The sequence below is a fragment of the Lactuca sativa genome, chromosome 3 (genome assembly GCF_002870075.4).
Source record: "Lactuca sativa cultivar Salinas chromosome 3, Lsat_Salinas_v11, whole genome shotgun sequence".
NCBI lineage: Eukaryota > Viridiplantae > Streptophyta > Magnoliopsida > Asterales > Asteraceae > Lactuca > Lactuca sativa.
The window spans coordinates 163,645,912-163,660,709 of NC_056625.2; the positions used below are offsets into that span (position 1 = coordinate 163,645,912).

The following is a 14,798-nucleotide window of genomic DNA, read 5'->3' on the forward strand; positions in this document are numbered from 1 at the left end:
CAATTGTTAACTCAAAATCATCATGAGATAGATTCATTAAAGGCGGCAATGAAAATGTGCACTGAGATATTTGTAACCAAATGTTATTCTTCTTATTTCAAAGTTTGAAAATAGATCTTTTATTATGATCTTTGCGAAGAAAGCATCCATGGGTGACACTGAGACACTCATCTTACAAGAGAGAAATGGACTCGCTTCTTCAAGAATGAAGTGCTCATATACAAAACAAACATTAATCACTCAACCTACACTAGTTTGCCCAAAGTTCGTCGATCTTTTTCATTGAAGAATTTTATTAACACCTGGTGCTCATAAAAAATAAGAAGCACATATTGAGGGCAATTTTATGTTATAGAAATTAGTTTCATGCTTTTTTTTCTTTCTTGTCCAGTGTGTGCTAAGAAAGTTTCAACTATAGATTATCATTCTATGCACCGTCAACCCCTTAATTATGCACTTTTAAAAATAGTGGAATATGTACAAACAAATCAAGAAAAACTTGTGTAATTATTGTTAACTTTGTCTCAGCTTAATCAAATACAAGAAGTGGACATACCATACATGAGATTACTTGAAATTAGAAGTTCAATAACCCGGATTGAAAGAGTAACCAGATAATTAAGGTGGAGAAGCATGAACAATGATTAGGACGAAGGAAATAAGTGTACAATGTAATCTTACCTGTCCTACATAGCTAACTTCAAAATCCACCAAACTGCCTGTGTGAATTTGATGTTTCTCTAGAACTCCCATCCCTGTAGGAGATTACAAGTTGTAAATTGGAAAGCAATGTAAACTTTTTGTTGGAGAAAACATTAATCTGTTAATAATAACCAAAAGAGATACCATATACATACCTCTTGTCGTTTGGTCTTGATAAAGGAGTTTAGGTCTTCCGTTACATGACACAATCCAAAAGTTGTATCTATTACCTTGAGCTCTGGAGTATTTGATTGTCCATTTGTGAAAACCACTATTTCCGGACAACTTTTTATTCTCATAGTATCTAATGATGGCCATAGAAAATCTCCGTTTCCTAAGAAAAATCCCCTGAGATTTGGAAGTTCGTGAAGTGTGATGGATTTTAGAAAAGGGAACACAACCTCGGTCAGTCTAGTTTCAGAATCTTCAACTTGCTTGACAATCACATCCATACCCTCGCAGTCCCTTATTTGTAGCTCTTGGAGCTGCAACAGACTTCCAACCATGCAACTAGTGAAAACGTGTCCAAGAAGTGGACAATTATTAATTGACACCTTTGTAAGGTTTGGAAAGTTCAACACTATCCACCGATTGCTCTTCCACATATGCGTCAGTTCAAATAGTGTATCTAGAGTCACCTCTTTTAGCTTCGGAAATGCTATAACAGATTGTGTTTCAATATTCACATCATCATATGTTCCTTCTTGTACTTCAAATAGCTCCTCACATGCGGATTGAGTATATCTACCAACAATACAAAGCTTTTCAAGATTCTTCAGGTTAAGCAACTCGTTGCATGGAAAAATTGTGCGACTTTTCAACAACTTGCCATCATACTCATGTGCCTCTACTTCAACTAAATTTGAAAAAGACCAACAAAACTGAAGTAGCTTTATCATATCTGCAGTAGGGCATATGGAGAGTTGAGTCTGCTAAGAAAAACATGCATAGATCATCACAAACACGACAATTATTGAAGAAAAATATATTTAGTATACAAACATATTAAAGGATTGCATGTTCTATTATTCTGCAATGAGCCAACATGTATTTCCAATTGACAACCTAGTTTATGGCACTACTTACATTATTTTTTTGTGAAGATGAGCACTGTCAAGAAAAAATCTGATTTATATATTAATGCATTTCTACAAACAATTTAGATTTTATCGATGATTGTCAAGTCTTTTTAAATAAAAAAATTACTTTTTTTTATGCTGTGTGTGTGTGTGTGTGTGTGTGTGTGTGGGGGGGGGGGGGGGGGGGGGGGGGGGTTCAAAGATAATTAGGTTATTGTATTTTTCATCTTTGGACATGGAAAAAAAACCACCCACAATTAGTGCGTTCAATCAAGCCTTCGTCTTTAGTTCATCTAAGTTGATGTAAATATTAAGTGGTTAATTGATGAATGATTGAATTATATCTTTCGTAACATAAGAGACAACTTAATATAATATCTTAGGAATGAAATACTAATTTATAACAAAAAAATAAAATTGCATATTTTCATTACTCGTTATATTGGATATAAATGGGAAGTGGTGATGTATCTTCATTTGGTTTTGTTTTGTGTTTCCTTCGGGAATACACATATGAAGCGCCTAACATGATATGTTAATTAGAACATCATAAACGACATGTTGACCTGGTTAAATGATGAAGTAAAGTTACAACATACCTCATATGTAGCATTAGTCAAATGAAAGTTGAGGCCACATTCAAGACTATGTTTGCCTAATCCTGTATGTATGTAGTTGAGCTTCGAAGCCTTTGAGTGACCTGATGTGAAATTCGTCATTTGTGGGCAGCCATAAATCTTAACCTTTTCCAATACTGGCCACGTGAACTCATTCGTCCCCAAAAAGAAACCCTTGAGGTATGGTAAATCTACTAGTTTAAGGGATTTGAGACGTGGGAAGACTATTATAGATTTAGATTTTTCTGTGTGCACTCCCTCTTCCTTCACAATCACTTGCATTGCCTTGCATTCTGCTACAGTCAATCCTTTGAGTTGCTTGAGGCTTTCAAGTGTGGAACTTGTGAATATATATTCCAAAACTTCACACTTTTTTATTGTCAACATCGTTAGGTTGGGCAATTCAAGCAAAGTCATATTTGCCGACCTAGGGATGGTGATTGTAGTACAAATATCATCACTTCCATCACCAACATTAGTACTATCAACACCATTGTTGTTTATTTCATTACTTTCAAATACATAGGATGGAAACACTCTTGACAAGGCATGACAATCACTTATAAAAATCTCTTTGGAGTATTGGCTTAGGAACCAAGAAGTAACACCGACTTGAGAATGCTACAACACATGAAAAATCAATGGATCAGTTTAAATTAACAGAATCAGCATAAGGATAAAAGACCACTTAGACCACAAAATTTGGGCCTACTTTTGAAGGATTCAAATGGTTCACAATCTTGACATTTGATTCTGTGATAGATCAATGTCTTAAATTTAATATTTTTAAAAAAATGTTGTAAACAAGAGTCTTTTGCCACATATTGTATTTAGATTTTCTGTTAGCACACTATCAGAAAAAGAATATATTTCTAACAAACAACAAACATAATTTTTTTAAGCCAAACTAGCAACTAGACAACAAAAAGAAACGCATCAATAGAAAAGACATTAATAAAATAATTTTTGTTCCAATTTTCATATTATTTAACAAAAAATCAGGAATACTGTTGATATAACTTATATACATCTATCAATCAATTGTTTTCTCTCCCTCACAATCCATTCTAAATCCACCATCCATTTTAGTTAATTTAACTAAAAAAAACCCTATAAAAATTGGGCATATAGTTATTTATTTTGTCTTTCCTGCATCACAAGAATTAGCTTAGGGAAATATAAAGCAACTAGTGGGGAAGAGAATATTAAAAAAACAAATAAATATGTAAAGGATCCACTTAAAAGAAATGATACCTTAATCTGATCATGGATGGAAGTAGTTGTGATCGTAGTACCACCATCGATACTCTGTAGACATGGCAGAAAATTAAGGTGGAGTGTTTCAAGAAGAGGGAAGGATATGGTGTTTGTGTGAGTACATGTACCCATTTCATCATTTTCATCAATACCTCTACTTGAAACAACTTCTTCAATACCAAAACACTCAATTATGAAGACCTCCTTTAAGTTGGGAAGAAGTTGTCCCATGAGAGGTGAAAATAGGTAATTTATGCTATGGCATTCTCTCATGCGTATGGTTGTGAGGTTGTGGAATGAGTATGATTGTGATTGGTTTTGAGGAATTACAAGTTTCTTCCAATTGCACTTCCACACATCACTCATCCTCTCCATATGTATTAAATCTAAAGACTTGAGGTGGGGAAGTAGTAGTGGTGGTTGATGGTTATGCAGGGTTGTTGTGAAATCTGTGTTGCTGCTACTCGAACTCTCAATCTCAAATACCACTTCAACATCCTTACAATAATTTACACTAAGATATTCAAGGTGATTAAGATGAGTTGAGGATTCAACGTCAGGGATATTACCACACACCTCTGAAATCTCTGCCTTGGATATAACATTAATCTGCAAATATCTCAACAACAAATATAATTAGAAATCTCCTACAAATAGATATGCGAAACACACACACGCGCTCTTACACAAATAAGTAAATTACAAAATTGGTCCCTGTAGTGTATTTATCTGCAGTTTTGGTCCTCATTTCATGGTTTATTACTCACACCGTTAGTTTGCATCTGTCAAACCTTATTAAATGACCATTTTGCCCTTATTATATTTTGTATTTTTAATCATCTTTATAACCATCTGTAGGGCCCCACCATCTCTCTCTCTCTCTCTCTCTCTCTCTCTCTCTCTCTCTCTCTCTCTCTCTCTCTCTCTCTCTCTCTCTCTCTCTCTCTCTCTCTCTCTCTCTCTCTCTCTCTCTCTCTCTCTCTCTCCTATATTTTGTATTCCATGGTCGACTTCTCCAGCACAATCACTTTCCTCACCATGACCATACACAGTCTTAGATGAATTTTTCATCATCATCATCAGACATGGAAAGTCCATGGCATAGTATTAATTCAACTACTATTTTTGATCATCTTAATTCAACACATTATTCGGTGAACTGAAATCCAAAATCATTATTTTTAATGGAAGTGACATAAAACCAACACCCTGCAAAGTAGAAAAATGCAATGCATGCAACATGGTGTCTCCAAAACCATAAAACCTTTTTCCAAAAGATTATACCTTTTAGGTACCAGATGAGTGAAGTGTGATATTAATTTAAGTGAAAAAGTTATAGGACGAGTGTGTAGAAGTAATTTTCCAGGACACATTTCTTCACACAAGTTAATAATCTTATACATCCAAAGAATTGATTGATTTGTTGTAGCATGATATGTACACATACTCACACACACACACACACACACACACACACATATATATATATATATATATATATATATATATATATATATATATATATATATATATATATATATATATATATGTACATACACATATGTGTGAGTGTATATATAGAGACACATATACATCAAAATAGAAATAGAAATAGAAAGCTCAATAAAATGACATACCTCTTGGCTTTTCTCAACCAACTCAATGTTTCTTCTGCTTTCTTCACAAGATCTCCTACCATCTATACTCACGTTCATAAGTGTTCTCACATCAGAATTGGTGAGGGTTGGTGTGAATACATTTACAAACCTCTCACAGAGTTGTATTTCTATCCTTTCAACAGCTTGAAAGCTACGGATGAGGATATCAGAGCTAATTTCACCTTTCACACTCCACAACTCTCTTAGCTTCCCCAAACTATATACCCAAATGTGTCTCAAGTTGCTACTGTATTCTTCAATCTCACCAACACAATTCATGTCGATGTCAAATAAGACTTCAATGCTTTCACAGTATGTGACATCAAGCTCTTCCAGACGACCCAGCAAAGTCATGGGATTGGTTGGAAACAGATTCATAAGATTATCACATTTCATCACTTTAATCTCTCTCAACATGCAGGGATTAACTTCGTCACTACTACTAAATTGATAAGGCCATATCTCTTTCAACTTGTCCATCCTAAAAATTTTCAATATCTCTAACTTAGGAATCAGCATCTGCACAATAATAAAGACATGTTGATCATCAAAATTGAAAATAGTTTGCATAACCCAATCAATACATAGTTTCATTACTAAGACAATCTATGAAACTGTCAACATAAATCCTAATTATAGAGGTACCTCTTTGTTAAAGAAAGGTTGAATTGCAGAAATATCATTGGACATAGAAGATGTTGCAGATGTTTTCTCATGATAAATGCTAGTGAAATTAGGAAGGCCATCAAGTATCAACTCCACCAGCTGTGGTAGCTCAATTACAATATTAGCAGTGTTGCAAAGACCTATCAACTTTGGTAAGCTTTTCAAACTTAGAAACTTTAGCTTCTGAAACCTAATTGCTCCAGCTCCACCACTCTCACTATGTGCAAGTAGTTCCAGAACAGGGCACTGTGAAACTCTGAGGCACTCAAGCTTCATCAAACCACTTGCAATAGGGACTGTGAAGAGGTATCTTAAGTTTTCACACTTGAAAACATTAAGGTCTCTTAGATTATTAAACGCGTGTCGAGGAAGATGAACTGATTCAACTAAAACTTGTTCAATATCATTCATACCATCCACCTCCAAATAAAGCACCTCGGTTTTCTCAAACAACTCATTCATTCTAGATTCCAATAGTTCATCTTTGTTAGTGACCAACAGCAACGTGTTTTCAAATGAGTGCGTATTCTTGCCAGTATTGCCTTGTAAACTACATCGCACAGAGATCCTGAACCTTTCAAGTTTCTTAAACATCATATTCTCAGGTATACCGTTGTCGTCAAAGAACTCAACTTCTAATGCAGAAAGTTGCCTTGAAAGCTCTGCTAATTCGGCACGATTGCTATTTGAGAACCTAATAGCCTTTTTATCAACAACTCTCATATAAAGCTCTTCAAGCTCGACCAAATTCTTCAAGACGCCATCATCAATACGAAGATTGACACAACCAGTCAAATCCAGTAGCTTTAGCTTCTTCAAATTTCCAATTGTGGGTGGTAACTTTCGGATACCACAATGAGCAAAACTGAGCACTTCCAAATTCAAGAGCTCACCAATAACAGAACAATCAAACATCAATAGGCATTGATGGAGAATGAGTGTTCGTAGCTTGATGGAGCAATGAAGTGGTCTGGGAAGCAACGGATACTGCATTTTTTCATATGCTACAACTTCAAGATTTTCCATTCTTTGATAAAAACCTTGAGGAAACTTAAGCGACTTATCTCCATCCATAAGTCTCAAAAGTGATAGGTTTGGGTACTTAGAGTCATTAGGAAACTCATGCATACCCGTGCAAGTAATAGAAATTCTTTTGCAAGACTCTCTCACTTCAGCTCTACTCCATTTTGAAATATCACCATGGTTGATTACCCATGGATTGTCACCTTTAGAAACTTTGCCTAACACAAAAGCAAGCACAAGATCATGCATTTTGACACACCCAATGTAATCGCTATCCATCAACAAATTTGCATTTCTAAGATTCTGAACACATGTTTTTGTCCTGTCTCTAGCATCTCCCACAGTACAAACATCATCTAACAATTGTAGGCCCCACGCATACCTTGTCAGCTCCTCAACTGGAATATCAAAGTCATCGGGAAACAAGCCACAAAGCAGAAAAATCCTTTTCTCCTCCTCTTCTTTTAAATAGGTGTAGCTTATTTCAACGATTTCTTGTACGTTCTTATCAAGATTGTTTTTCTTCAAACGGTGAAGCGTATTTCTCCATACAAAAACTTCTTGAAATTGAAGGGTTGAGGCAATGAGTTTGATGGCAAGTGGCAGAAAACCGCATCTTTTCACAATATTACTTCCTATTTGATTGAGTTCCTGGTCATATTGTTTTGAAACTCCGGTATTTTGCCAAAAGAAATCGCGTGCTTCATCCTCCTCCATTACATCCACTCTAACTACTCTAAAGGCTGACTTAGCTTCTACTGCCATTTGTGTGCAAATATTTTGATATCGTGATGTCAACAACAACTTAAAGCCTTGGGGCAAAGGACTTAATCCGATATCTTTGAGTTCAATCATCTCCCACAGATCATCTAATATCACTAAAACTTTTTTTCGTCCTTCAAACATCTTCCCAAACCTTATACGAAGGCGATCAGCCCTTGCTTCTACACTTGTTTCTGTTAGAGATGAGCCCATGTATTCTGCTATAGTTTGCTGAACAGAATACATGTTAATCTTCTGGCCAATAACCACCTTCACAATCCAATCAAACATTTTCTTATCTTCTGCAGTCTTCTTCAGTTGTTCCATCATTGTGGTTTTCCCCACACCACCCATTCCACATAGGGCTATCACTTGGCTTGTGTCATCTTGTTGAAGGAACTCGACTGCATCCTTAAAACTTTTCTCTCTTGATTTGAAGTGATTATCCGACAATGCACAAGTAGATGCATTTTGAGAATTCACTTTTCCAAGTGGTTTTTGAGCATTTGTCCAAACTATCTTACTATTTTCTTCAATAAGACTTCCCATCTCCTCCATAGTCTTGAATGCCTTCCTTCCTTCTCGGTACCTCATTTTCAAGTTAAAACATCCAGCCCCACTACTTGAAATGCGCTGAGCATCTTCTTTTATCTTATCGACCTCTTCCAACCACCCTGTTACACGAGCAGGTATCTCCAGATTATTAATGTTGTTTGTTTCCATATGCTTTTTGACATCACGGCTTGTGTCATCCAGTTGCTTCATTTTAGTATTCATGTTCCTAACATGTTTTGTGGAGGAAAAGATATATCCCAGCTGTTTTTTTACAGGACCCATTAATGATTCCACAAAAGGACTAATTATTGCAGATACAAACTCCATCTTTCAATATTTTACAACACCTGAAAACCATAGATAAAAAAGGGGATGAAATTGTTAAAAATTTGTTTGTTAGTTTACATTTATCCATGGATATTTTCATTATTAACTTGCTTAGCTATCTATTTTCAAATATCATATATAATCCATAGATAATTAGCACTATAAAAATTTCCTTCAGGGTTTAGGACACATAATACGTTTGGCTAGAAAAGAATTGGTAGTGGAAAATTAATGTGTAAGTAAACTCAGAGTTAATTTGAAATGATTGAAACTTGGAATAGATTGTTAACTTCAACAACTTCATCATCATGTAAAATTAATAATAAAAAAAAGGAAAACGAGAAGGCATTGCCATTCATTTAAATATTTAGCTGATTCTATCTGTAGAGCATACACGAACAATCCACAACGAGTAGAAAAGCAAACATTTTTTCCAAAAAAGAAACAACTAAAACAAGTTATTCATAAACAAAGAGAAAAAACTTCAAAGAAAAACGTACCTCGCTCTACTATATGCGCCTGTGCTTTTGCTGCTTTGTAAAGTATGCTTGTGAACAAGTGGTTCAAATTATGATGAAGATGGTCAATATACGAACAAGCCTCAATTATTGAAGTTGCGTTGTAAACACCATGGATTTGGATGAATGGAAATCAAGTACTTTTCCATTTAAAAAAAGGAAATCACATCAATATTTACTCTGATCCATGCTATCCCCACTTTTTGACAGTATATGTCATGTGTTACACATTGTAACGCACAAATAATGGAGTCGACAGTCCCACAGGTTGCTTTATTGAAGCACAATTTCAATTCCTACCCCACACAGACCCTTCAAGATGTGATATTTCATTTACGCTGCATAATATAGTATATTTTCCTAATTCTGGTCCATCACTTTGCAAAAAAGATAAATAGAGTTTGTTAAAGCTTCAAATAATTGTATTTACTGCAATGATTATTAGTTGGTCTAATATTTTGAAAGGCTTATGTTAATAATTTCATTTTTTTGTATTAATAATTTCATTTAACAAGTAAAACAAAACATGTGTTTTATAAGATTTAGACGCGTCCGGTGATTTTAAAGGCCCGTACAAAAAATAAAAATGGACCCCTAAATACAATTTTTTATAGACAAAATTACATAAATGTTTTATATGGTTTGCCAAAGGTCACAACTTTTGGGCTTATTTTTTCGGACAAACTTCCCAAACTTGTATGGATGGTCCATGAGCCACATGAAATGACTTATTTGCCTATTTTATTTTATTTTTGATTTATTTTCAGTTTTCTCTAAATATAATAATTAATAAACCTCCCTACCCCAATAAATATCTCACCCACCCAGCCACCCTTCACCTTCACCTTCTCCCCCAATTATTTCTCTTTATGCAACCACCCTAAATCTCAACCCAACTTCATCACTGTCACCCTCCACGGGTAACCATTGGGACTAACGATGACGACGACACAAGACAACTGTAACAACCCAACGACCTGAAAACTATTTTGTTAACAATGTTAGTTTTGTGTTAATCGAGTGCACGGTTTTGTAAAGTTATTTCGATTTTCAATTATAAAATAAAACAAGGAGTTGATTAATATTTTAAAAATATAGTTAATGATTAAAAGAATTTATAAGTTAATTAATTATTTTTTGGAACAGGCAAGAAATTTGTTAACCAAACTAGGCAAGACGCCAAGCTGGAAAAAGAACCACCAAATAGAATTAGTGGATAAGAGAACGAGTAAAAAAACACCAAAAATGAGACAGTTTGCAAAACGGTGAATGGGTTACAACACCATTTCACCCAATCTCCATTTCCCATTTTGTCCCTATGTTTTACCCATCCAAACACCAATGAGATCACGTTATCAGCTGTTTTAGCCGGTTTTGATGAAATGTTATTAAATACTATGGCGTTCCTCACCCGCCAAATACACCAAATAGTGCCATAAATAACACTTAGGAAGATTTTCTTTTTCTTTGGCCTGTTCCCCATTTAGCAGCAAAATCAAGTAATTCAGCCACCGAAGAGAATTTTTGAGGCTCAATGCCACTCAAAAATCCACCTGAATGTTTTCTCCGAGTATGAGTAATTCCCCAGATAAGTTAATTAATTAATTTGTGGAATATGAAGGAAAGTACAAGGATTAAAGTTGTAAATATGGGTGTAAACATGATTTTTCAAACGTGGTTTTATGTAGAATTTGGAATAAAGGTACATTGTGAAGGGAATATTAAACATCAAGGACTAATATTGTAAAATTTCTTTATTTGAATTCCATTGAAGGCACAGTTCAGTTACGTCTTTTGCTTCAGTTACAATTAGGAAGTGTCTGGCTTATCTTATGAGAGGCCAAAAGTTGTTTTTCGAAAAGATAAAATGCAAAAGATGCTAGGTAAAAGCATTTTAAAAGCTACTTTTAGATTTTGGATATAAGAAAAACTGGCAAAGTCAGGAACACGTGACTTTTTGTAACTTTTGCCTAAAGGACTTTTGTCTCCCAAAAAGATAAACCAAACACCCCCTTACTTTTGCGACTTGTACGCGCATAATACCTAACCCTAAAAAAATAATAAATCAATAAATAAAAATAACGATCGTACTCCTCCTTTGGGGGCTGCTTCATTATCGACGCAAGAGGGAGCTAGAGAGACGATAGCGAGACAGAAACGAGCGAGATTTCCAACTTCGTTTCAGGTACATTCAGTGATTATAGGTCCCATTTTCTACCTTTATCCTTCTCGTATTAGAGGCTAAAAGCCCCGGTAAAATTATTCTCTTTTGTTGTTCATAAACCGGGCCATTCTAAGTTTTTGTATCCTATTTGTTTTGTGAGATATTGTTGTCAAAATGATGTATTATGGTTGCTATTAAAGTCCTCAAAACAACTGATCTTAAGACCTCTTGTAGTGCTTGGTTAAATTGTTTGAAGATTACCCGTAATTCTAGCTTGAATAGGGATAAAAAAAAACACAATACCTTTGCATTTTCTGTCCCGAAACCACAACTTAAGGTCTGAATAAAATTCTATATAAGTCACTTAATTTGTCTCTAAAAGTTCACCCGAGTTCCATATCAACATGTGTCTTGCTCAATGGTTTATTGGTGGAGAAAACCCAAACTCAAATGGTGGTTTCTCTTTTAGCAATGAACTTTGTTTTTCCCATTAAAGCAATGTCTTTTGATTCATGGATTGAGGTTGAAATTGCTATTTTAACTTCTTGACATTTTGCTACTGTTAAAAACTCAATTTCTATCTTTATAGTTGGTTTTGGTTGTGGCTTAATGGGTTAAGTTGTCAATTAGCCTTTAAAATGCAATGCTGGAAAATTCTGAAAAATTACCAACTTGTCTCTGTTTTGAAAAAAATATAAAAAAAATCATCAGAAGTCGGATTGATGATCTGTAAACTCTTAATGTTTTCGTTTGGAGTCTAGTTTTTCCATGATTTTCCCAAGACCTGGTATTGTCCCTAACCAAGGTGAAAATTGTCTTTTTCACTGACTGGTCAGAAATTAGCTGCACGGACATGTTGTCTCGTAAAATTCGTAGAAAATTGTAGAAAAATCGGTTGGACCTGTGCGAGTAGTACTTTTAAAGATAAAAGTATGAACTACCATAGAATAAAGTTGAAATTTTTGTAGGTTTAAATGGTGCTAATGAACAGACTGTTGTTTCAGGCCAGAACCTAATACATTAACCTAATAACCAATTTGCATGTTTGTGTAGTAAATTGCTATAACTTGTTCATATAAACTTCTAGTAATACATATATTTGTGTTTAACTAGGGTAAGGTTTAATACCTTAGGTCCTACAAGATTTGAAGTATGGAAAGGATTCTTGTTTGTTAGGTGAGTCAATCTTTGTGGCTATTTAAAGTACTTGTTAGGGAGTCCACATCTTAAAGGGATTCGAATGAACCTAGGTTGTTAAGGTTGCATGTACCCCAATTGTGAATGATATGTTGATATGAATCATGTTTACTTCATGTTATTCTTTTTGTTTGCTATTTTGATGTGAGGGTGTAATAGGTCCATGATAGAAAGAAGGATTTGTGATGGTTGTGTGTGGTATGTGCATGTTATGTTTTTCTGAAAATATTTGTCTATGTTGGTTAGGACAATGCATGCTAACGATATAATATGACTTATTGATGAAGTGATGATATGTGCATGATTATATAAAGATGTAAAATGCCTTAACTTGATATGTCTTGTTGTATGTTTACATATTGTGAAGTAGGGAAGTAATATGTCATTTAATATATATATTAATAGAAATTGAGCATGGTTACTTAAGGAGGGTTTTAGTGTAATCCTTATATGATGAAATAATAATATATTAATTAAAACGAGAGTATACTTAGTGGGGCGTAAGAGGTAGCAACCTAGACTTAGGTGTGTGTATCCTATATGGATACTTGTGAGGGCCTTATAGGTTGAAAGATACCTAAAGGGAAAGAGTTAAGCCAATAGTGACATCGAGTGGTGTTTCTAGACCACCACTCGGGACATGGTTCATGGACACTCAAGTGTTCAAGGACTAGGTGTTCAAGGACTGGAGTGGTATTGGCATAGTGATGGCATTGGATCAAATATCACGTTTGGGTGGGAAGTTCTAGTGATGAGAACAATGATAAGTACCACTCTCGAACGACCACGTGCATACTTCTTTGTGCAACGTCGGAGTAGTGAACGCATTAAACCGGGAGCAATGTTACGAGTGAGAGTCACGCCTCACTTAGTGTATTGGGTCGATTCGGTTCCATTAGTAGTGAATGAGGTTTTTACCTCTTGGGTTAGTGATGGACCCAGGGTTAGTGATGGACCCAGTGGGGTAGGGTTGGGCCAGTCACTTTATAGTGAATGGGTTTTGTCTTCAGGTTAGTGATGAACCTACGTGCGAGGTGTCTACCTTACGGGTTAGTGATGGACCCATGTGTAGGGAATCTTCCTTGCAGGTTAGTGATGGATCCAGGGCTAGGAATAATTATTAGTTATCTAATATTAAAAGATAAATAATAACGGTAGACCCTAATGATACTCTAGTGATGAACTTGAAACGTAAATGATGTATATGATGTGCATGATGTATGTGATGTATGTGATGTATGTGATGATATGCTATGTGTGTTTTCCTAACATTGTACTTATGGTTAACTCACTTAGCATTTGCTGACACTTGTTTTATTGCTTGTTGTTGTCCTGTACCTGCATTGGTATAGGTAGCATAGTTTGACGGCATGGTGAGGATGAAGAATTTGGGTAGTTACATTCCAGTTTATAACTTAGTATTGATACCGTTTGGACATGTCATGGAATTTTCTTAATACTTGCTTTTTAGAACTTGTTTTTATTTGGTTTATGAGCTATATTTTGATGAATGATGTTTGTGAAAATAAACGTAACATTGGTGATGTTTCCTTTAAACTTTAAATAAGACTTCCGCTAATGTATTCTGTTAAATAAATGTTTAAAATTTTTAAAAAAAAATGGTGAAATCACGATGTTACAACCACCCCTCAACACCATTAGCTTCCTCCCTTACTCTCTTAATCCAAGATCAGAGTAACATACATTCATCAACACCTTCATCTGTGAAAAGAGCAACAAATTCATGCTTATATCAATTGACACAAATCAAGCTTGTTGCTAGTTATATGGGGTATTTTGAGGTCAAATGTGTAAGAACAAACTCATACTCCTAGAACACAATTCAGATTCCAACACTAGAAACCATAAACTAAATCCTTGTTGTTGTTAATGTTAAATTACAAACCAAGAACACAATTTAGTGACTAAGAGGACATGTGAGTGATAAGTCAAAAGCAAAAGAACACAATGGAATTTAAGAAAAATTCAACGGAAGAATCTGATTTTGACTTTAGGTATTTCCATCATAATTAAAAATACATGTAGACACAAACAAGTGTAGAAAACTATTGGAAGTAGTGTCGAATGTCATTAATTGTTCTACTAATATTTCTAAAAGTAGCAGGGTCCTTTTAGGAAGTGGATGGTTTTGAAGGCTTCCCGGGATATGGATATGGCAGGTTTGAATCAGATAAAGATCAACCCTAGAGTTTGAATCCTTTTATGGTTAAGGGTAAACCCTAGAGAAGTTGATTCCTCACAAATTTGTTCAA

General features: G+C 35.0%; 1 protein-coding gene across 2 annotated transcripts; it reads right to left on the bottom strand.

Annotated features, from left to right (window-relative positions):
* Positions 1-476: 476 nt before the first annotated feature.
* On the bottom strand, positions 477-9,360 carry LOC111890350 (disease resistance protein At4g27190). Of its 2 annotated transcripts, none has more exons than XM_023886474.3 (7): positions 9,147-9,360; positions 5,959-8,666; positions 5,293-5,832; positions 3,653-4,264; positions 2,381-3,019; positions 858-1,634; positions 477-755 (listed from the first exon to the last, which is right to left on the bottom strand). In XM_023886474.3, exons 2-7 carry the CDS (start codon positions 8,644-8,646, stop codon positions 741-743), a joined length of 5,271 nt encoding a protein of 1,756 aa, XP_023742242.1. In that variant the 5' UTR covers positions 8,647-8,666; positions 9,147-9,360; the 3' UTR covers positions 477-740. The 2 variants fall into 2 exon arrangements, with proteins under 2 accessions (XP_023742242.1, XP_023742243.1); XM_023886475.3 differs by having other exon boundaries at positions 858-1,631; positions 9,147-9,359.
* Positions 9,361-14,798: the final 5,438 nt, after the last annotated feature.